General features: G+C 42.4%; 1 protein-coding gene across 4 annotated transcripts in view; it reads right to left on the bottom strand.

Moving 5' to 3' along the window:
- The window catches only part of KSR1 (kinase suppressor of ras 1), a 37,385-nt gene that overhangs the window by 11,714 nt on the left and 1,210 nt on the right, over positions 1–24,461 (bottom strand). For 3 of the 4 annotated variants that reach the window (XM_009318796.1, XM_009318797.1, XM_009318798.1), the window contains exons 1-13: positions 21,913–22,204; positions 13,534–13,681; positions 10,760–11,231; positions 9,884–9,888; positions 7,923–7,983; positions 6,740–6,823; positions 6,094–6,155; positions 5,880–5,986; positions 5,401–5,569; positions 4,035–4,076; positions 2,998–3,052; positions 2,220–2,265; positions 789–1,168 (exon numbers count right to left, since the gene is read on the bottom strand). In XM_009318796.1, the coding sequence (XP_009317071.1) occupies positions 789–1,168; positions 2,220–2,265; positions 2,998–3,052; positions 4,035–4,076; positions 5,401–5,569; positions 5,880–5,986; positions 6,094–6,155; positions 6,740–6,823; positions 7,923–7,983; positions 9,884–9,888; positions 10,760–11,231; positions 13,534–13,681; positions 21,913–22,029 (1,748 nt within the window). In that variant the 5' untranslated portion in view covers positions 22,030–22,204. Of the gene's footprint in view, positions 1–788; positions 1,169–2,219; positions 2,266–2,997; positions 3,053–4,034; positions 4,077–5,400; positions 5,570–5,879; positions 5,987–6,093; positions 6,156–6,739; positions 6,824–7,922; positions 7,984–9,883; positions 9,889–10,759; positions 11,232–13,533; positions 13,682–21,912; positions 22,205–24,461 lie in introns of those variants that run through there. The other variant, XM_009318799.1, reaches the window with a different exon arrangement.

Here is a 24,461-nt window from a genome sequence, read left to right as displayed (position 1 = left end):
TGCTGAGAAATGCCATTTTCAAGAACTCTAAGGACCCAATTGTACAGGAGACCTATTGTTAAAGCATGCTCAAGGATGTGCAAAAAATGCTTAGGTATTTCTTCAGAGGCCCAGTTGTTGTTATACTGCTCTGACATCTGAAGTCCAGTTTTCAAAATCTGAGCACCAGCTTCTGCTGCTGGTCCTACTGGTCACTTAAGTAGGAAACTTCTTTTGGAACTGGCAATTAGAAATGACCGAGTACCTCCTTGCCAGACTATGAGAATGGCATGCCCTTGGCCTTACTTAAATTGTGCCTGCATATGAACATCCCAAAGAGCTGTTATTTAGGGGCTAAATGATACTCCTCTCAACTAAATACTGAAAACGGAAGAGAGGAGAAAAATAGTAACATTTTTGCCTAATTGACAAGCGTCCCTAAGAGGAGCAGAAAGGAACAGGTAACTGTTGCATTATCAGCCTCACACATTGGTTTACTGTCACTTTGCTGAATTGGAACCATCTGGAAGTAGGTGACAGAGGAACAGCCTGTTCCAGATTTTTTTTCTCCTGCTTTTTGAATTTTATTATTTAAGAATCAAAAATAAAAAGAAAATTGCCAAAAAATATTATACGTTCCCTAAAAGGAGACAACCCTAGTATCCAAAACTCTGAGCAACACAGACTGCATTCATGTCTGCCACCTCCTGACTGCAGTAAGAGGTTTATTTTTATATATAAAAAATAAATATTATCTATCTATATAATATGTATATATTAAAAATAATACCAAGATGCTATATCCTTACCTAGTAATGATTGCTAAATGAGGAGGGTTCATGCATGCTCCCATGAAGAGCACCACGTTCTCATGCCGGGTCTGTCTATAGTTCATCACCTCCTTTTTAAAGAGCTTGAGATGATCCTGATTGTTCCCGTCTATCTCCAACAGCCTGATGGCCACTTCCCCGTGCCATTTTCCCTTGTAAACCTTCCCCCATCGTCCTTGGCCAATAGGATCCCCCAGTTCAATCTGTTCAAAAGGAATGTCCCATTCTTGCAGGTAGACGCTGGTCTGGCTAGGTTTGCGATAAATCATCCCTTGCAAGCGTGGCCGCCTGTTTGGCAAATCTTCCACCTCATCCTCATCATCTTCAGGTTCTGATTTGTTAGTCTCTGGTTCTTCCACCTGTTTACAAAAAGAGAATGGAAACATATGCTGGGAGACCCATCTGAGGGGCAGAAGCAGCTTACCAGCCAGCAGCAAGGGCTGCTTTGAGAGAACTTTAGGGGGTTGGATGTACGCATTTGACTACAGCTCTAGAAATATACCTCACAGGGCAAAGTCATCTCGGAAGGCTACAAAAAGACATACATCTTCTGTATGTCAGTGCACGCGGGTGAAGACAAGAAAGGCTTTATTCCATATAGATTTAAATTTGTAGAACCAGCACTAACATCTAGGGAATCAGCATCTCTCAGGATTTGGCCTTCAGTGTGGGGAAAAATACTACAAGACCACTCTAAAAGGAAGGGTCAAGAACCTCTTTGTTCTTCAAATAAATTGTGGGTGGGTTTTTGGTTTTTTTGCAATTACTAAAATTCTCCTGTTAGGGAGAAATGCTCCAAAAATCAGCAAGCTTGATCCAAATTCCCGTAATTTCTGCTGAAATCATTAATTCTACCTCTGTAAGTTTACTCATCCCTACAGAAAGCCATTTCAGTGTTCATACTACAAGCTGAACACATGCTTAGGCACTACCAAAATCAGAGTCCTGTGAATAGGTACGGAAAGGCTTTCCTATGCAAAACGTTAGCTCATGGTAGATCCTGCAAAGCCAAGCCTGTAAGCATGGGCTTATGTGACCACGGGTAGCACCTACACATGCATTACTTGCAGATTTGAGGTCTGCAGAGTATTTACACCTCGTAGCTCCAGCAGCAGGCCTGCAGCTCGTGTAATGTAAAAACAGCTGCGCCAAACGGAGTGAGCCAAAAGTTTGAAAAATATCATCTTAGCCCGATAAAAAAAAGTTAAGTATTCTTACAAGTACTTAAATGTTTCAGCCTAGCTACAGAAACCATGAATTTTTAGTTGAGATCTTTGCAGTACAAACAGTTCAGTGGAACTGAGGTAAGGCACAGCTAGTCTACACTCGTAATTCCAGGGCCACAACTTTTTTATTGCACTTTCAACATGGCATTTCTGATTGTACAAAAGGGCAAACCAGAAAACCTACCTCTGCTTCACATTCAACTCCATCTGTGTCTGGCTGTTCATGAGCACTAACAAGAGAAGACAGGTTTACAGTGAAAATAACGTTTGCATATCCACCTGAGTTAGAAAAGTGGGCTGCTACGTATGCCGTTAGTGGAGTAGAAAGAAGCAAATAGAGAACAGATCTTGATAGCATTATAGTAGGTCAGAGAAAAATACAATTACTGCTCCACTTAACAGATAAGGACATTCTAAGCTTACTTTAGCAAATGAGGGACAAAGACTCTGAAGTGATTCTCAATGATTGAGTGGCAGGGATTGATTTGGCAGTGGCATGGCTGCGTTATTACAATGTGTTCCAGTAATGGCTACTCCTCTTCCTACTACTGAAACACCTACAGTGGAGAAGCAATTGTGAGTGCTGGCAATGCAGGCTAAAATCTTCCGCATGCCCTACAACTCAGATCCTTAAAAAGATGTTTGCTTGCAGCTAAGTGTGTAGTGCTCTTTTAATTGTAAAATCCGTAACTTCTATTTCATCGGACCTTTCTGGTCTTGGGAATGCACACATAACCATAACTAGATATTACAGGTGTGGACTTCTTACTGTCCAATTTAAAGTAAATATCATATTCAGCTTTATAAAACTGGAAATACCAGTGTCACCCTTGCTGACTAAAATTACCCTGTGAGTTCTCAGATGATAAGTTCAGTTTTGGTCATAACATAGCGCTTGCAGACTGATCTGAAGATTATCAGGTAAACACTATGCAAATAAAAGAATTTAAAACTATACTTACTTAGTGTCTGCAGCTGGTTCTGGAGGCTGTGCTATTTGTGGGGGACTGGGAATTTCTGGGAAAGTAGAAACATTTATGACATATTTTACTCTTTAATCTCTTATAGATTGGAAGTTGTAACATTGCAATAATGATAATTTGCTTCTTATTCAGGAATTATAAAGTAAACTCAACCACAGACAATATGATTTTATACTTCTATTCTTTTAAAACTATGCTCATCTTTCCTAGTACTTACATGCCTGTATATTGACAAAGCCCAGTCTTCTTCCCATTCACCTACTTATCTGTAATGTCTTTTGAGGTCAGTCCTTGTCTGTGAACGGCTCACATGCCGTCAGGTTGCCTTGGACAATCACAAATACTTAAATCCTCACAGAACTAGGACATTTGAATTCATCTATACATGACCTAGCTGCAGGTCACGTATTCCAACTGCACCTAGTCTGTCCAGTGTCACCAGTGCAAAGGAAATTCAGCTTGAATTGCAAATCCTTCCAAAACTCAATAAATACTCTGTACCTGGCATCCTACACCATAAATTCTCGCTTTGGAAACAAACAAGCTGTTTCTAAGGGTTCACAAACAGCTGACTGAGAAAAGTTTGTATATGCAAATCCACATATGAATAGTGTTGCATCATTCTTAAATCCCATAGGCAAAAGCCTCAGTTCATAAAGGTGAGCTCAGCATTCCTGAACTGACAGTGTCCATTTATTCTAGCTAAGCATAGAACCCTAAAAGTGAGCCTTTTTAAAGAAAGAACATGGCTGTGTATAGAATCCCACAACAGAAAGCTACTGTTTTACAACTGAATATTCAAAGTTTCACCTTAGTACATAAATCACATCACTACCTCCCTATTAGGAGAGAGAAGCCTGAATTTATATAGTGAGGTAAGAGAAAGTTTGAATTGTTTTAGATACTTTTTTTTTTTTAAAGCAGAATTATTGTTCTTGGGCAGCATGCAGAGGTTTACAAACAAGTTACTTTTTGGCAGCAGAAGCTGGTTAGTAGAATTAAAACAATCAACTCACCTGGGAAGATAAATTGTGGTCTATGCTGAATGTAGTAGGCAGCTTTTTTTTTTAATTGGTTTTTTTTTTTAAAAAGGACAGCAAAAAAAATTACCAGGAGAAAAAAAACACAAACAAGTTAGAGGATCATCAGTACGTGCCCCATATGCATTCAATGAATTAGTCCCAACTCACTGTTGGGAAACAGATTAGTAGATTATCAGCCTGCTTGAGAGGGTGAATTTCAGCACATGCATTTTTGGAAGACTATGACAGATGATACTTATCAAATGAAAGCTATGTTACCAATAAGCAAACAGTCTGGTGGGAAAACAACACATTCAGACTTCAAGTGGCAGAAGCAAATTTAGAGAACCCAGGAATGCTAAAAGGCAGACCCAGGTAAAAGCTGGTGCTTCAGTGCTCTGTCATGTCTTCAGCTTTTCAGAGACGCACCCAGAGAAGCTGAAGCTCATGAGCCATCTGCAAGCATTTTTTTTATTTCAGCGAATTTGAGCAGTATGTCCTAATACAAAGTAGTTGCAGTAGAATCCTTGTACTAAACTGGCTCTGCTTCTGCTCCTTTTGAGTAGACTAAAATAGCAACTTTTACTCAGAGATCAAAAGCTTGATGCAAAATACAGCAATGTTGAAGGCTCACATGCCTTCAATACAGCTGTAAACTGCTCACAGCAGTTCAGAGAAGGCTACGTGTAGCAGCTAGTGAGCAGCACGTGACTCCATTTCCAGATCGAAGGAATTAAATTTATTCTCACTATGTAAATCTTTGCCCTTGTTAGAGATCCTTCCCCCTATCGACTTTGGTAAAGACTGCACATTTGGGTCTTTAATATGTAAAGTATGTAGGGTAAATTCTTTTCCACCATACATGTATGTCAATGGTTTAAAAATGAGTGTTAATTGTTGGTTATCTTTTGGAAGGGACTGGTAAAGTAATTCATCCCAGTTCTTATTTTCACGTTTTGCTCTAGCAGTCAGCTTACTCATGATTTAAAGCCACTGGTGACCAAACACAGCAGGCAGCATGCATTTTACAATACAATGAGAAAAGGGAGGAGAAAGAATATAATATTTTTTTTTAGTCCTTTTCAAAAAAGGAGAAAATAGAAAGATCAAATCATTTAAGAAAGGTGCCAGCACTCCTTAATAATCTGTCTCCTGCAAAGGTATCTTGTTGATACCACTTAAAAACTTTTAAGAACAGACCATTTTCTTTTATCAGGTAACAAGATACACCTTCACACCTTGCTTAAGACACGACCATGTATTCAGAAACCTGCAACTACCTATGAAGTCTTGGTCAGCCCCTGCTTGCATAGAGGTCTTTCTGATCTTGGCAGAGTTCTCCTGAAAAACGTAAGTTTACCTGGGAAGTTAAATCGTCCATCCCTCTGGCCCATAGGAGACGGGTTTGGGGGAGGTGTTGCACTGGGAGGGTTGGAAGACTGGAAAGGTGCTGGAGAAGACGGTGTGGATGAGGTTGTAGAAGAAGGATTACTGCTAGAGTCCAGATGATTTATTGCTGGTGGATGCTCCTGCAAAGCGAGGAAAGTCACTCATGAGAAAACAATAAAAAGAAAGAAAGAATTCCCCTCAATGTTTACTGAACAGAGAAAGGAAAGCTGGCCCTAGCCTTCGATCATAGCATAGTTTTTCTGAGAGGCAGCTGGAGCTGTGCACAACCCATGTTTTACAAGGAGAAAATGTCACATATCAAAGTCTCCTTACAAAGCGAAAGCTCAAGGTGCCATTCTTGCTGCAACCAGCAAGGTACTGCCGCCACCTCTCCTTACTGTAGCTCCTCAGTCACTTACAGACACAAGACTCACTTCAGTCACCATGTACCTTTTTAGTTAGTGCTTTGGGAAGAGTTCCAAATTGTGGTTCTGTTGGTCTGTCTACTGGATTATTGATATCAGAAGGGACAGACTCTGTTCTTCTTATTTTTGTTACTGAAAAACAGGTTGGAGAAGGGAGAAAAAAGCTTTAATCAGACTTTTTATTCTTGTGATACCATCAATTACATTGAAATGCTAAGAACTTGTAGAAAATTACTTACTGGGAAGGAAGGATATTCTACAAGCAGGTGCCTCTTTAGTACATTTGTTGTGACATTTTAATCTGAAAGAGAAACATTACATGTTAAATAGCAACTTGTTCTTTCCCAAAAAGAGGAAGCCTACCCTTAATTTGTAATTCTTATGCTAATCTCGGAGGGAGTTCTGGAATGCTCCAGGCCCCAAAGCACCATGCATTCATATGAAGAATTCTATTATGTGCACCATTAGGCTAATGAAAGCCATATACATATCTTAGCATCTGATTTATTTTTAATATCGTTACCTTCACTGACCCTCATCCTGCAACAGTGAAGCATCAAAATCTCAGCACTCTGAATTAACAACCCAGACAGAGAAGCAAAAACTAAAATCCTCGCTGTTATTTAGGTATCCAGCTCCCGCTACAAGATTTGCCCATGATCAGGTAGAAAGCCTGTGGCAGGGGAATAAATTTGGTTCATCTATGTGTCAGGCCGCCAACCTAAGTATACGTTGTGCCAAAGCATTCCTTTGCCAGTTCAGAAGCTGACTGAAAAAATGATGCCACTGTTAAGAGTGCATCACGTCAAGAGATACTCGTCACTGGCAAACTTTAATGAATCAAATGCAAAGTTCTTCTGAAAAAGATCATCACTGTGTGCTCACCTGCAGTACTTACACTTCACCCCGAACATCATGCTTTTCTGACAGACTTGGCAAATCTGAGATAACCAAGACTTTGTAGAGAACCTAAGTGGAAACAAGAGGGGAAAAATGATTAATGGTTAACTGGTGTCTGAAGAAAAATCAACATTCGTAGGTAGTTACAGACAGGCTATTATACTCCTTTAGCCCTTTCTGAAAAGGGCAAGTGGTGTTGTGGAAAAGACGTCTCACTTTTCTGATCAAAAGCAACTGAAAAGGCTGCCACCAACTCTGCTGGCCTCTTGCTAGTTCTCCACTCTTGGAACAGGGCTGAGAGGTGCTCAGAGGTGTCTCTGGCAAGGAGACAGGGTGTGCATGTACACCCATCTCTAGAAGGTCCTCAAAGATGCAGCTCAGCAATTACAGATCTGAAGCCTCATGCGGTCAAAGATATCCAAGTGACAGAATATCACTTCTCATAAAAAAACCTCAAACTGGAATTGAGCTTCACCTCATGAAACAAGCAAGTACTCTGAGAGGCAGCAGCCAGCACACACTCCAAGTGCAGATCCAGCCCATGAACACGTGCTGCCTATCAGTCGGTGGTGTCCCTCCTCAGGTCAGCAGGACATGTCACGTGGTGCTGGCTATATTCACCTGAACATCTTCATAGAACTGGGACCCAATTTATGGTGGGTGGGTGGTGGTGGGAGTGTTATCCCTTTTACCAGAAAATTAAACTGATACGTTGGTTTGGCATTAACTGGCTGGCCCAGTTTTGGTTTGGATTTGGGAAGGGGGGATGCACGAAGATATAAGAGAGGAAAAGGGAAATTTATGCTCTTTCAACGTAGGGAGGAAGGAGCAGCTTCCCTTTCATTTGTAGCAGTGGAAGTGTTTTAGAAAAGGCATTGTTACACATTTGGCATGCTTGGTCCTATCACCCCATACACAGCATTGCTACTGCTGGTATGCTAGTCATTGCGGAATCATGAGTCCGTTGGCTTTGTAAAAAGGATTTCAAGTGCATATATTGAAATGAAGCTGAAATACATAGTTCAGGCTGAACTTAGCAAATGAGGCACCCGACCCAACTTCAAACCCATCTTAGTCGTGACTGCTACAAACGCACTGAATAGGATGCTGTCCTGGTCTAACCCCTCGGTTTGTTTCCTTTGTGGCTCCCACAGCATGTGTTGCTTACCTGTGTGTTACAGCTAAGCCAAAGTCTCTTCGTACCGTTTGAGGGGACCCTTGGGAGAGTTCTGATGGAGAACAAAAGGATGTTTTAGGGAAGCATTACTAAGAAGCATGCTTACCAGTCTAGACAGAAACAAAGTGATCACTGCCATAGATAGGGACTAGTAGCTATGATGCTTAGTAGCACAGCTGAGATTGGTTTGCCTTCTGCTGTAAAGCTACTACCAGATACTACTCTTTTATTTGTTTTCATATGGAGGCAATGTAAGATAAGATTTGGTGGTGGAATCATAATTCTTCCTTCTTTTTGTTAAATCATTATGTTTTATGTTTAGGGATTACAGAAGTCTATCTGATTAGGTCTAGGCCAATCTTAAAACAAAGTGGAAAGTCAGATTTTACTCCCAATTGGTTTACCACGAATACCACCACTCAGTTTTCATGCAGTGTCAGTAGACTTCAGAATATTCTTTTACACTGAAAATTATTATCTCCATTTTATAGACAGGGCCAGTGTGACCCACAAGAATAAAAAGATTTATGTGAGATCACTTAGCTAGCTGGTAAGTGCATAAAGGGTGACCTAGACTTCAAAATGCCAGTCCAGCACTCCAGTAGTTATACCACATAACTTCCTAAAAACTCTCAAATACTAAGATTCTGGCATTATTTCCTAAATTAAATCTATAGCCACAATGCAAATCTGGAGAAAACTCAAATCTGCAAATATCAACACAGCTTCAAGGCTGGACACTGTCAATGCTTACAAAAAGCCAGTCTCTTTATTTGACCCTAGATGGCACCAGATTCTTTTTTATCATTATTCCAGTGAACTTTTAAAGGCATCTGTGGTCTTCAGCATCTTAGAATAGGCTGGAATGACTAGTTGCTTTTCCAAGGAATATCGCTGATCTAGTGGGGCCATCCAAATGCAGTTATCTGAATTAATCATACTACAACAGTTAAGATGGCTGTTAACATCAGTTAAGATGGCTAAATCCTTACTGAAGAGTCCTAATGAATATAAAAAAGTTTGGAATTGAATGGGACTTAAAAGAGCCTACAGTATAGATTTCAAAACAGACAATATGACTATATGCATAGAAGCACCAAAAGTCTTCATTTCTGTTTGAATTTATTCTGATGCCTTTTTTATTTATTGCATAAATTCTATCACTCTCCACAGAGAAATGCTCAGATTTCTGCTTGCATTTTCATTCTACGATTTTCTTTCTATGCTTTTTCATTTCTGAACGTAATTCCTGGGATTTTTGTTTTAAAGGGCATTAGATATGTGTGGTGCTATAATGTCCTTATTTGGACTTCTGTACTTTACAAAAAGGTGAGACACTTTCCAAGATGCCCATATCTCTCTACATTAGCTCTCTACTACAGGTTGTGTCTGAGACAGACACACATAGTCACATCAGGATAGCTAAAACATTAAATGGCATTGATACGTTACTGGATAAAAACACAAGTCCTAGTCCTATTAAACATGTGAATAGACTCATCAACACCAGAGGAAGCATTCAGCACATGCTGAAGCGTTTCTCAGAAGGTTGCATGCAACTGTCTAATTTCATTACAGAGATACTTGGCAATGAATATCCAAAGATACTAAATGGTTAGATGTGAAGTTATTTCTAGTACCCAAGAGGCATCAATAACAGCCGTCTGAAATCACACACACCCAAACCCCTTGCTTTAACCCTTTAAACATCAGTATTCCTTTTCCTTGCTTTTGACATCTGAAGAAATACCAGGTACAAAAAAGACCATGCAAACATCCTGCAGTTCTCCAGTAGGCCAAGTAGGCCAATCTCCGGTTAACAGAAACTCTGGGATAGAAGGCCCTATTGAGGACCTCCAGAGGTTGCACAGGGATGATCAACAGATAGTTGACAAGGACAGGTTCTTCTCGCTCGGCAACAAAACGAAGACAGCCCTGTAAAAGTCTCTTACCGAACCTAGAGAGAGAGAGAAAAAAAAAAATTTTTTTTTTTTAGACATTCATATTCATGTGACAGGATACACAGATTGCTAGAGCAGAAACTCTTTCCTGCAGCGTTTGATGTCAGGCTTACAAAGATCTCTGGCTTTGCACAGGCTCCTAAAGTTGCTATACAGCCAATATTTTCCTGCCTACAAATGGTAGTCTTTGCTGGGTAGAGCTCCAGCTCCAGCCTATGAGTGAAGTGTACAAGAGTGCACCCGAATTTTGGCTTGCAGACGAGAAGTGTTAATGGGGCTGCACAACTCAGTCAACTGGCAGGCTCCATGGAAGTGCCTGAATCACAGAAGTGCTACATTGTGCAATTCCTATCAGACTTAATCAATACGACCTGGATCACAGCAGAACCAGGTTCTTACCACTGGATTTCAAAACAAAGCTGTGCGTTGGCCACAGATGCTTACTTGCTGCATTTAGATGTTTAGCAATTTGCAGGTTTTAGTATATAAAACATAAAAGGATACCAGCCACCTGAACTGTCAGGAACATTTAAGGACAGAAGATAATTCTAGTATGTGGAATTGGCTACTAGATGCTTGAGAAAAACTGGTTGGAGGCCTTTAATAGTAGCAGCCATCCCAATTGCACCCAGCAGGTGCAACTTCAAATAAATTCAAATAAATTTCAAGTAAAGTACACTATTAACAAGCAGGTTTTATGGTTATCTTAGAATATCCCACTGATACAGATTCTCAGACTACAGTGAAACCATGACAAAGCAACTGGACACCAGCTCTTTCAGAGAGTCAGAACTGGAGCACTGAATACCCTTTGGTATGAACATAGCCCACCAGTGCCTGTGGGGACGGGGGAAGTGTCACGCTTACTTTACTGGAGGAACTTCATCTATCCTGTTTCCCAGCTGTGATTCGTGGGACTTGCTCCTTGTGAGGGTTGGAAAGTTAGGTAGCAGCTGAAAAACCTTCCGGCAAGGGGGAGGAGGAGTCCGTGGTGGCTTCAACTTATGCCGTCTCTTGGCTTGAGGAGTGGTTGGTGGAGTGATGGTGATGCTGTGAGGAGTCCTTGGTGTTAACCTTCCACTGTGTGCAGGGAATGCAAAAGGGTCCAGGAGGTTTTCTGCATAGATAGAAGGTCCATGACTCGAGGCAAGAGATTCTGAAGATGGGATTGTAGATACTGACACAGAACGTGCCTGCTGGCTGTTGCCCTTGGGAAAGTGCTGTGCAGAGGGAGTCCATGTGGGCGCAGAGAAGCAGGGGGATTCGGTCGTGTTTGTAGAGCTGTTCTCTCGGCGTGCCTCAGAAAGATTCATCAGCACATCATCTTTTAACTCCCCACCTGTTCACCAACCATAGCAATGTTAGTGATTGATTAAAAAGAAAAGCCAATGTATATATACATACCACATCATGCTGCTTTAGGCTATAAGGTGTGGTTTTTTTCCCCTGCTTTGCACCTAGCCAAGGTGCAAGTCTAGTCTCTCCTCCCCTGACACCCATCTAAGATATCAGCTAAAGTAACCTTTAATGGCAGTAACTACCCTTCTTTCCTATCCGTAGCTATGTATCTCAAAAGCTAAAATCAGGTCCTATGTTCTAAGATGGGCTGAGTTTTAACAGATTGGGGCCCTATTGAAGAATGTGGGATATACATACCTATATAAAACAGGCACCCACATCCCACTGCAAGCCTATGTGGATTTGGTGCCAATCTGTTTAGACAAATCTGTACATCCAACCTGGCACCCTGCCTGCTTTTAGACTGGTCTTTGGTAAAAAGAGGAAACTATTTTCTGTTAGCCAACAGAACTGCTAAACACCACTTAAATTGAGAAAGGCCATTAGATTGGAAATAAGGGGTGTCTAGGAGCTCCCGATACTCATTTGGCTGCTTTTCTCTCTCTCTGGCATGTAACCAGTGCCTAGAACTCACCTGACACCTGGAGTACTGGGGCACTGCTGTTCAATTACAGGCAGCAGCAAGCTCTCAGCACAGAGTTGCTGTGTTTCTTCAGACTGTATTAGCTAGAGCTGCACCAGGGACAGACAGCTGGACAAAAAGGAACCACGACAACCTGCTGGATCGCTGGTGGAGCCCAGCATTGCCTTCTGCAATGCCTAGCACTGTAGTTCAGAATGATCCAGTACAGCTTGTAGACCAATTCTGGGTATAAACGGGGGGAAAAAAAGTGCAAAGGCCTGCAGGCAGCAAAGCGGGAAGGCACAGATTACTGGGATAATTTCAGAGGCTTAATTCATCAGGATAACTCTCTGTCTAAATTTTAAGTATGTCCTTAATGACTTAAATCAAGGTGAAAAGACAAAGCTTCAGGCCCTGATGTCCTATTGACCACTCAGTGATTGAAAAGAGATGATATACCTGTATTTTTAAAAATGTAATTTCTTTATAATGAGTGAATGCCATGACTTCTGAACAATGACTGGTTTTGCCACAGTATCGATGGGAAATATTTGGCAGCCCAGGACAAGAAAGATTAGAAAAAAGGAAATATGAAACTGAGCTGTTTGCTGATTTTTTATAATGAGTGAATGCCATGACTTCTGAACAATGACTGGTTTTGCCACAGTATCGATGGGAAATATTTGGCAGCCCAAACTGCCAAACCCCAGGACAAGAAAGATTAGAAAAAAGGAAATATGAAACTGAGCTGTTTGCTGACTTTTCCATTAACTAATCTTTATGATTTGCGAATGGTATGAACTGTCATAATACCAACAGGAAACATCACCTTTCAGTGGCTGATAATTGCTACAAAGAAAGATCTGATGCATGTTAGTATCAGTATGCTGTGAGAAACACTCTCATACAAACAGATTTTACAATGCCTTTGAAAGTAGCCTAGGGAAGACGACACGGGAAGACGGTGAAACAGCGCTCTGGGAATCATGAGTTTGATCTTAAATAACTTGCATTTGCATGCTGAACACATGCATTTCTAATTACACAGTACCTTTCTTTCCATAATTTCAAGGTAAATCAGGGTTCTTTCTAGCTCTTGAATCTGCTATTGGAATTTGGCTAATGATTCTATCAATTCTAGCGGTCAAAGAAAGATAGCAGGAGGCAAGTGGTTTTAAAGAGAAGTGAATCAATTGGCACGCTACAAGCTATGCAGTGATAAAGGGTTGCCAGAGCGATGTTCCTCTCTTCCAAAGCACTGAGCTGAGCAATAATCAGGCTTCTGAGCAAAGTAATGCCAAACAGAATTACACCTTCTCTCTGAGTCTGCGATATCTGGGGAGGGGATTACCTACAAGAAACCTGGTTGTATTTGTTAGGTCAAGGATATGTGTACTGAATGATGGAGGATTAGACACAACTGAACAGAGAGGGAATAAGGATATAGTCTATTGAGTAGGGGAGGATATTTCTACATACATTTATTTCCATTTATTTATTTATTTGACATACTGTCAAAACCAAATCCAGTCCACAGCTCTAGATGCATTTGATCACTGCAACTTCATGTACATCCGAGAGCCATAACCTGATACTGGTTACAGAATAAACCCAAAGACATTCTCTAGAGGTTTTTGCAGATTGTCTTATATGAAAGGAAGTAGGATGGGGGCCAGATTGCCGAGAAACTAATTCCGTAGAACAACAAGGCAGTCTGTACCTGATTCAGTCACCTTCCGTAAGCAGCTCAGTGCCCCATTGAGTCTGGAGCACTCCTCATCTCTGGCACCACATCTCTTCATTGTTTCTTTCACCTTTGACTCATTCATTTCTAGTAAGGCATCTAAGGTTAGCTCCTCTGGTATTCTCTGAAGAAAAACAAGATGATAATTTTTTTTTTTTAATACACATATATAAATAAGACTGTCACTTGTTATTCTGATGTACTTTAAATAGTGCCACTGTCTCACTGCCTGGTCTGACTCATGGTTTACTCATTTTGGTAATGCACCTCTCTTAAGGATCACTGGGTCAGTAACGACCGTGCAGCAGATCTCAGCAGTGCTCAACAGCTGCTCTCTCTCCTCCCTACATCATGAGAGACCAAGCGTATGCTCGAGTGTGCTCTGTATCATTAGGATGTTATGGTTGTTCTCTGGTATTTAAGTTAGGAATAGAGGTGATTGAAATATTCTTGTCCTCTTGCGGAAAGTTTTCACTCAGTATTTTTGAAAAGCTACTAATGAAAGCTTAACTTTTTCACTAAAAATAGCAAACAAAACAGGTCTAAAACCTTAAAAAATGTCAGATAAAGATGTCTGGCTTTTCAGTAGGGAAGTGAAAAGTAAAAACAGTAAGGAAATTACTTCTTTTGTTAAACAAAAATAAATGTTTTGACAAAGAGATAGCAACCTCCTCCTCAAGCAATTTTTTCTTCATTAGAGAACAAGCCTTACCCGTATCTTGCTTGGAAAGATATTTGTGCAGAGCTCCTTGTACGTCTTAATACACCAAAGCCCCCAAAGTGATAAGGTTTAGATCAGGCAGACACAAAAGATACAAGAGACTGGAAAGCATGAAATGATCTGGTATTTCCTGACACAGAACTGAGCTGTGTTGCCTCTCTCCTCCCCCATTCAAATGTTTCCAGTGTAAGTCTGCAGTAATTGTGGTTGATAAACAAAACCAGGATATTTAGCCCAGATACCCAGGAATTTCCCTGAAAGTTTTGCCTAAACAAACCTCACTGCTGCCTACTCTTACAATGAGATCACTAATTTCACAATATTTGGCCTCCTTCCTAAATTTCAACTCCTGGAATCAAGCTATATAAAAGGGTTTCAACTTCTATTTGAAGGGGAAATTCAAAAGTGTATCTCACTGTTTGGAGAAACAAAAAGCTTGAAATCCTCTAGATTCTTAAACCCCACTTCTAACTATAAATCATATCTGAATGTTGTTGAATGTCCTTTAACAATCACATCTTTCTTAATCCAGGCTCATGCCTTTGAGATCTGATGCATGACTTTGGATTTTAACTGTGACAGTGTGTGCTGGTTTTGGCTGGGGTAGAGTTAATTTTCTCCATAGTAGCTAGTACGGGGCTATGGTTTGGATTTGTGCTGAAAACAGTGTTGATAACACAGGGATGTTTTCCTTACTGCTGCGCAGCGCTCACACTGAGTCAAGGCCTTTCCTGCTCCTCACCCCACCCCACCAGCGAGCAGGCTGGGGGGGCACAAGAAGCTGGGAGGGGACACAGCCGGGACAGCTGACCCCAACTGACCCAAGGGATGTTCCACACCGTATGGCGTCATGCCCAGCATATAAAGCTGGGGGAAGGAGGAGGAAGGGGGGACGTTCGGGGTGATGGCGTTTGTCTTCCCAAGTCACCGTTAGGCGTGATGGAGCCCTGCTGTCCTGGAGATGGCTGAACACCTGCCTGCCCATGGGAAGCAGTGAATGAATTCCTTGTTTTGCTTTGCTTGCGTGCGTGGCTTTTGCTTTACCTGTTAAACTGTCTTTATCTCAACCCACGAGTTTTCTCACTTTTACCCTTCCAATTCGCTTCCCCCCGTCCCTCTGGCGGGGGGAGTGAGCGAGTGGCTGTGTGGGGCTTAGTTGCCGGCTGGGGTTAAACCATGACACAGTGCTGGAAACAGCCCCAACCTTTGGAGCTTTGTAGGTAGTAACACAAAGAGTAATCACATAGTTCCCATTTTTAGTAACTGTTGCATGGAGCAAAGAAAAAGAATAAATTAAGAAAGGGCAGAAGTCTAAGAAATGCATCCTGCATCTTCTGTCACTTGCCCTGAACCGGCTGAAACACAAAACACAGCTGACTCAAGGAGAGGCCAAGAATTGAGATGAGCAGTAAGCACAAAGCAGGTCCATAGTAGAGCCAGAGTTCAATGAAGTTTGGGTAAATTGTCTTGTTCTTCTATAATTAATATTAGCAGAATAACAAAAGCACAGATATCCCACCTGACGCTGGGTATTATTATTCATTTTTCTGCACACCTGCACCACCAAGATGCAGGAGTAAGGCTGCCCCAAAAAAGTTTGTTCCTGAATGACTTCCACTTGGGTAAAATGCAGGAAGCACAAAGACTCCAGTGAAAAAGAAGTGCAAAATCTGCTTTCCTGGGGTTCCTAACCTGATATTACACTCCAAAGGACAAAAAACCCCAGGGGTTCAGATCATCTGAGTTGAAATTGGAACGGGTTTCCACAACTCAAAATATTCCAGCTTGAAGCCAGTACAGGTTTGCTTACACAGATCCCCAACCAAACTGAGCTGATAACAACAGAATTAAACCAAGTCTTTCTTATAGTTAGTCATAGCACCCCCTGAATTCCTCTCCCCTGCACGCAGCCAGGCAGCTCACAAAAGCATCTTTGTTCAGCGGTATCACAAGGGCGGTTCTGCGATGCAGGACATCAGCCTCGCAGCGACGCAAGCAGTTCTAAAAGGGACAGTGACTGGGGGCAAACATGGAGCGAGTTTTAGCGTAATATGGAAGAAAGTTTTCTACACCACCACAGGTGCCCCTGTGCCCTGGAGCAGGGAAGCTAATGTTTACCCATTAAGCATAAGGGAAAGCCCATGTCTCTTACAAAAACATTTATCCCATTTCATGCTTTTACACGGTCTTAGAGTAAGCGGGATTACAGTGATGTCATTCTTGAATTATCTTGAAACATTTCCTCACTCCCACCACTCCCCGCTAAGAAAACAACCCAGATTACGTAGCCACTCTTTTAAGCAGCAGCATCATTCCAGATCCCCATATAAGCTACCAAGTCACGTTACCCAGTATCACCTCACTTCCCTATCCTTTGCATGACACAAATGTAACCAGTAACTTATTAGAGCTATTAGTAAGTCAATCAGTAAAGTGGAAGAGACTAAGATTTCTTCAGGAAAGCAAAGCTTTTCCACCACAGCCAGTTCCATAACCCAGGCTTTAAATGGCCAACACAAGCAGCTGAAATGTAGGGCCAGCTGGGATGGGACTGGTCGCAGCACAGTTGGGGATCTGGTTTCTCCAATGCCTCCTCTGTGGCAGGATCCGGAGTGGACAAGCACCACTGATCTGCAGTGTTAACACTCAGGGTAATGACTGGTACAGGGGGGGGTATCAAGGCTGTGCAGCAAACAACATTTGGGCTGGCAGAAATGGTAGTGAGCCACACTGCTTCATAAAAGCAAGTGTGGCATCAGGTACTGAAAAAGGTTCTCCCTGCCCAGTTTAGAGATCACAGGAAAGTCAGTAAAGCGAATCCCAATAAAATAATTTAAAAACCCCCAAAACACAGAGGCTAGAAAAAAAGGAGGAAATCGGTCTGGTCTGCAAGCCTGTGTCCACTCAAGTAGCCAGGATGCAGTCAGGTTCTTCTGTCTGTTCTCCTTGCACAAGGAGGGCAAAGTACAGCAGTTACCTAGGGCAGATGACACCGCACCTTTGACAAGAGCCTTGTACCTGTACAGTTAGTCCTCAGTGGAGTAAGAAATGGGCTATTAGGCCTCTGGGCTGAAAAAAATGAGTATATACACTGAGCGTGTGATTCAATTTGTATCAATAAGGTGGAACTGACTATTTTAACTTACCCCAAATTAGCTCTCCCGGTTGTGCTAGTATGGACAAGGCTTAACTGGGGAATTCCCATTCCCTACTGTAAGAGGTATGTGGAATGGCATCCAGGCTCAGCTCCTGGTTGTAACAGCACACACACTCACTGCTCCCAAGGCACAACTCACAAGCACAAAATTGTTGAGCTCACAACCAGTACAAATGCCCAATGATGGTAGGGATGGGGTGTTGCAATATTCATGGGCCTGGGTCCTGCACAGTGGTGTTCAGAGCCTCACAGGTCCTTCTCTCATTCCCAGGGGGGAGCAGAACCAAATGTTTACTGGCACAGAGAACTTAGTTGTCATCTCTGTCCCATGGCAGCTTGACAGTTAAACTCCAGGATTGCCTGTTCTTGCAAGTCTGATGGTGTTTACTGCTTTTCTTTTTTAAAGATCAAACCCCTGCAACCAGGAATCCCCAGCTTTCACTTTTAATTTTCAAGCCTTCCTGGTTGCAGAGAAAAACCTTGACAACATTTTTTTTAAAATTACAAAACATTCCAAACCATTGACCTTTTTAGAAGTGTTAGGGCGTTTCTTCCTTTGTCTCATTCATTTGCAGGACACAGTCACTATGGAGGGCTTGATCATCCCTAAGCTGCCTGGTTTCACTTCCTTAAGCAGGTCTATGCTCTACAACTCAATGTGTGGCCTGCCATGAAAAGCTGTAATGGTTCACACAAGGCACAACTGAGCAGCAAAGGGCAGCTCTTCACTGTGAACTTTGCTCTGCATCCCTAGCACGATCTCACGCAGACATGCACCCTGACAAAGGGCCCAGCCTGCGGGTAGCTTGCCCCCTTCCTAGCCCTGCATGTAAAGTCCAATCTACTCTTTTGCTCAATAGTTTAATTTTAGAAAGACAGAATAGCAAGTTGTAGGAAAGTATAAGTACAGAAAAGGAGATTATATTTAAACAATCCCAATGACCTTGAGCTGGGAGAGCTCAGACTTTCTGAACCTGCTGCCAGCCCCCATGACACGCGACAAAAGAAATAAGCCTTAAAAGTGGGGGCAGGGGAGGGGGGGTAAGAGGCTTTCTTTAAACAGCCACTCACGTGCTGCACATATGTGGTGGCTTAATATAAAACTGGTCAACCTGATCCCTGTAAGATTGGCCTGATATGATTTAGCTCTGTGTGAGCCCCCCAGCCAATGTGATAATGATGAGGGTCACTAGTTCAAGATGGCTCTTAAAACAGGTTCCATTGCTGCTGATGCTCTGGCTCAGCTGTTGAGTTGGGAAAAATGTCCCCTGCGAAGCGCCCTGACAGTGTTCATCTCGGAGGAGCATGTGGTGAGCTCCAACCCCTAAATGCAAGTGCAATTTTGGGCCCTTGCAAAGGGGTTACTCCCAATCTTCAGCACTAAGGGTCAGAAACGTGGGTCCAACAGTTCTCCCTCTATCTGCTTCTTCATGGGTGCTGTGGCTTTAAAAAAATACAGCTTTAAAAAAATGCAGCTTAAAGGCTTCACATTTAAATACCATCTCCCTGGGCGCACACCTTGCCTTGACTACAGAATGACCCGGGAAGCTGCAAGATATTCAGATACTGCTCTAATAATAAGGTCAGATTAAAAAAAAAATAGAGCAGGAGGAGACAGAACCTGCTTTCAATCTTTCAGCACCTCAAAACTGCCAGCAAAATCTAAACCCTTACTCACCACATATTGCTCAGCAGAAGCGATGCTAAAAAGCCCAAACCAGAAAATTATTCCTCTCTACAACAGGTAAGAGGACTTTTCTACAAAGCCCTCCTGCTTATCAGACATACAGACTGTGCACTTCATGGTACGCGTGTTTAAAGGAGAGAAAAGTAAACCACAGTGTATCCAAGAAGCCATCCAAAGGTTAGTCTCAATTAGTCAGGGTGAAGAGTTCACAACAGTCTAAGACGGTCTTTAATCTTGTCTGGTGTCCAACTTAAATCCCTGAAACATAGCAAAAATGCTGGTATCTAACACAGCGGACAGGTTATTTTTGGTAAAGATTCCTCCCTGCAGATAAGCCTATGGAGATAATGCTGCTGCTAGCACTCTGCAAAATCAGTCTGACCTGCTCCTCGACCTAGTAGACGTGGCTCTTCCTATAAAGCCGGACAGTTGTCAAGGCCCCAAATGCCTCCTCTTAAATCAATACATTCCCTCACCAATAATCTTGCCGTAAAGCAGCAGATGCTAGAAGAGAAAGCCCATTACATAAGGTGCTTAAATTTCCACTGATAGCTCTAAGCAAAGCATGTAAGGATGCTCTGAAGAACATCTTGTGCCTGCTAGTTGTTATTTTGCTCTGGTTTTCTGGTGTCCAGTGAAGAAGGTACTGAAAAACTGTTGTATTGTTAAATTTCTGGAGATTCTATGGGCATTCTGGAAAGCCTCTCACATGAAATTTCTAGCTTGCATTAAGCTGTGAGTATACACAGGCTATGGTTTCACATAACATCTCCCTGTTTCACCTCTCACACAACAGGTGGGGTGGAGAGGAACTGACAGTCTCAGGGCATTCACATTCAGTTTGCTCTTTGCGGACAGGATAGCTGCTGTCACTTACTACTTTTCTGTGGGAAGGCAGATGTAGTGGTTGCAGTGTTTCACTGCAGATCCTGAGGGGTAGCGTGAGCCTCATGCTGACCTCAAGCCATGAACGATTCACAGTGAACAAGGCTGTGCAAGGGGCACCTGGACCCCTTGGTAGGGGAAGGGAACCCTGGCAGTAGTAGCGAATATTTTCCAAGAGCTGTTTACACTGGGGAGGGGCCTTCAGCTGGAACATGGTGATGGAGTTTTAGGTCCAGGAAGCCTGCAGGACAGAGTTAATTTGCATACACACAATTAGCACACTCAAGATCTCTGCTATCTAGCAGTCCAGTCAGAGCTTCTGCTGCCAGACCCATGGAAATCCCCAGCAAATGGCCAAAGTCCTCATAGTCTGTTCATGTAGATATGCTGACAGAAAAAGATGAGAGGATACAGCTGTGGAAACCTGATAGGCTTTGGCAGATCTGCTTCTTCTATTCCCCCAATCAGAGTAAGGATGCACACACATAGACTCCACACTTTTCCTCCAACAGCTGATCCGCACGATCTGCTACAAGCTAGATCATAGTCCAAGCAAGCATAACCACCTGCCATGGTCTCATAGTATCAACCCTATGCCAATGCCTCATCCTCTACAGATTTTCACAGGGGCAGCAGAAGACTCTTAACAGACAATTCCTACTCAAGGCAGGAGCCTTTCCTGCTCGCTCCCCAGTGTGCCAAGTGCTGCCCCTGGCTTGCTCAGGAACCACTCTCGACTACTTACAAGAAAGTAGGTCTTTGGCATAAATGATAAATGGGGAACGAGACAAGTTTCATAATACATAAAGGATGTATTACGAAAAAATACATACACTGGGAGTCAAATACATTCCCCAAATGCAACAGCTGTAAACCAGACCCAGCCACAGTACTGTTTCATCTGCTCCCACATAGTCTCCCTGGTGGCAAAGTTCTGCTTATTGCCAGAACTATTAGGGCAGGATTTGCCCCTCCCTGTGCATGACAGTTATCTACTCTAAAAACAGCTTTCCAAACTTGATTGACTGGAACCCCTGCTACATGGTGAGCAGGGCTGGTTCAGACATGTTTCAGAAGACGATAAGGAGATGACTATGTTCTTAAGTTCCTTTTTAAGATGGTGACAAGTTATATGTGGGAACAAATATAATAGTGACATTTCTGGGAAGAACAATGGTAAAGACAGAGAGGGTTTTTTTCTGTGCTAAAGAAAATAAGCCAATAGAGGTTTTTTAATCTTCTTTTTTTGGTAGACATGCCCCAAGCCCAGAACCTAGTAAGTAGCTCTGCAAGAGACTTCTTCCATCAGCCTAAGAGTGCGGACAACGCTCTGTTCACATCCTCCTTCCCTCCCACTCCCCCCCTCAATTCTTGACTCCAACTTTCAAGGGTAGCAGGACAATCCAGATCAGTATATTTTTCTAGGTCCATTTTCAGAGGAACTTTTACCCACTGGAGACCACTACACAGCTTAAATATATCTTCTGTCTGTATGGTTCCTTGTCCTGCCTTTTCTAGTTCTCAGTTCAAGTATCTCTTTTCCCAGTTTCAATCCACCATATTTAACCATTTATGCATCATTTTCGGTATTAAGCTACATGTACACAGTACTAATCAATCTCTAGGACTCCTAGCCAAAAACAAGGACTCTAGCATTTCCTAGAAAAATACTTAAAAAGAAAGTTACAGAACAGTACTAGCCCAGCTCCAAAGCAGAGCCTGCTCCACACTAGCCACTGTTTTCTGTGATAAAAATCTGTCTGGCAACTGATTAGAGGAACAATAACAAAGAAACAGAAATAGCACAAGTTGGGGTAGGGGTTCAAAGTTTCTTTACCCCTCAGAATTGTGTATTCACAGAGAGCAAACGGGATCACAAACTCGAAGCTTGTATTCACCACCTACCTCCAAGTCTGCTAGGTCCACACAGAACAGCCCTTTCACTCTACGCAGCATGACCGGCTGACTGTTATCCATGTTCACAGGAGTTTTAGCTGTTGCCCAACGCCATAAACAGTGCATTGTTACTACTATAATCTCTTTCAGAACTAAAGGATTTTACAAGCAGTCATTATTCTTGTTTTAAATATAGGTTTTCAAAGAAAGAAAGGAGCCCAACAACAAGACAGCAATTATAACAGCAAGAGCTTTCAAGCTTCACAATGTCTAGAGCAAGTCACTGAGCAAAAATAGTCTTCACTCTGGACTAGAGGAGTCAGCAGATATTCTAAATTAGATCCGGTGCTCTATTTCTGACAGGAGAGCCTGGGAGCTTCTGTGCTTCCCTGCATGGCAGCTTTATTTGGGAGAGGACTGAGGGGGAGAGAGGGGAGGGGAGGAGAGAGAGAGAAAAAGAGCATTGTTTCTCTAACCGCTGAGCTAAAAAACTGCTTACAATTAGGCTGTTTTTCAAAGGTGTTATGTCACAGATTAGTACAATCTTGAAATACTCCCTCCAGCAATACTAGAAATGCAAAGGGAATCAGAACCACTTAGAAAAGCAAAAAACCATGAACAAGCAGTGGGCCACAGGAGAGCCCTTCACCTGCACGCACCTCCTGCATTATACCTGCTGTTTCTATTTAGACCTCAGAGGTGGACAGGGAAGGGCTGTATTGCAGCTGTTCTCCGAGACTCTACAGGTACTTGGCAACTTCTCCAACTAGTTTCAGAGCCTAAAAGTCTCAAGAAGAGAGGGCTATGTGCCTAACATGAATACACTATCACAACATTTGTGGGGTTTTCTTTCTTTCTGTAGCACTTTTTGGAAGCATTAAGAAAGAAACCCAGTATGACTGTTTCAGTTTTACAGTGAGCTAAGAGTATCTTAGAGATGGGAAGTCATTCCCCCAGTGTATGTTGTACACCAGCCACAGAACCAGGTATGGTACGCAAGTGTCCCGGTTTTCATTGTCTGACCTACTCAGCCATCTCTTTAAAGGCTCCCTAACCAGCTCTTTCCCCAGTCATGTCACAGGCAGTGTGCATAAAGCTAAGGGAAACCATCACATATTTCTTAATAACTAACCTATTAAAGCTCCTTCTGTCAGTGATTTCCATTTTGAAAGCATTCAGCTTAATTGCTGTTCACATGATGTATAAAATCTAAGCAACAGAAGGAATGATCCCATGATACCTGTAACGTTTCTGAAAGACAACTCATCACAGACAAACATCTCCCCTGCACTGTCTGCTGATGTCCATGCCACAAACACCAACAGTGGGCTGCATTGCTATTTTCTAAGCAGTGAAATAACAGGACAAAAAAAAAAAATCACTGCAAGAACAGAGCAATGGTTTATTAGCCCAGCTATTTCCATTTCCCCCAGATTACAGCCTGTTCCAGCATGCCTACTCAAAAATAATTTTAATGACCTAATGGGTGTTGAAGTTCTCCTGTCCAGCTAATATAAATGCTACAGAAGCTGTCTGCAGCTGCATGAAATGGATGCAGAACTTTTAAAAAATAACCATACATTTGGAATCACAGAGGAATTCAAATGCTTTGTACACCTCTTATATTTCCGTCCCAGAGAACAGAAGGAACACATTTCATTACACTGGTCACTGCTTGGGAGAGGGTAGCAAGAGAGCACGAATAAAAATAATAAACAGTTGGAATACGTTCTTTTCCTGCCTTAGACCAAAACCGAATTTGTTCACCCTTTTTAGTGACCACACAAAGGGAAGGGCAGTCTCAACACCATTTGCTCCCTGAATTAGCAGGATGTGGCAGATTTGAACTGTCCACGTCCCTCCTCCTTCCTCCACCCCCCCCTTCACCTCTTCCCTTCCCCCAGTTCTGCAGGCATCACAAAGGATTTAAAAAAGAGCCACAAAGACATTCTTTTAGGCTCAGGCAATTCCAGTAACCTTAGAAACCAACAATAGTTGTGAGCCTGGCAGTTTGGCCACTGCAACAGGCTGCTTTTCTGTTCTCTCATTGTCACTGCTGCACCTTTAGCTGTGCTACCCGAAACCTTGCTGGGCTGGAAGGCAATATGCAGCATCACGTTCAAAATATATAGTAGTAAATAAAAGGAACAACTCGGTCCTGAACTCATCCTATTTTACCAGAGTCTGCTTGGTTACATCAGGACCAAGCTGGAGTAATTTCCATGAAAATTTGCTGAATTTTTCACTCAGGCAGATCCCTACTGAAGTCAAAGAAAATTTTTGCCTGTGTAAAGATCAAAGGAAACTGAATGAGAACACTGTGATCTGGCCTGCAGAGCCAAAAATGGAAAAAAGAATGGAAAAAGCCTTTTCTGCTTTGTTTAGCCATCAGTGGACTGAGCTCTACTTATGTTACACTGAACTGAACTGTCCCCAGTGCAGAACAGCATGGGGAAGCCATGCACAGTCCAGACCCAAGGGAACAATCTGATGTCAGTGCCCTGGAGTTCCCAGTAACCACCTAAATGCAGCCAGGATTTCAGGCTCCTCTTCCCCCC

The sequence above is a fragment of the Pygoscelis adeliae genome, unplaced genomic scaffold (genome assembly GCF_000699105.1).
Source record: "Pygoscelis adeliae isolate BGI_AS28 unplaced genomic scaffold, ASM69910v1 Scaffold392, whole genome shotgun sequence".
Classification (NCBI taxonomy): domain Eukaryota; kingdom Metazoa; phylum Chordata; class Aves; order Sphenisciformes; family Spheniscidae; genus Pygoscelis; species Pygoscelis adeliae.
The sequence above is the reverse complement of the archived record's forward strand: the minus strand, read 5'-3'. Positions and strand labels throughout refer to the sequence as shown.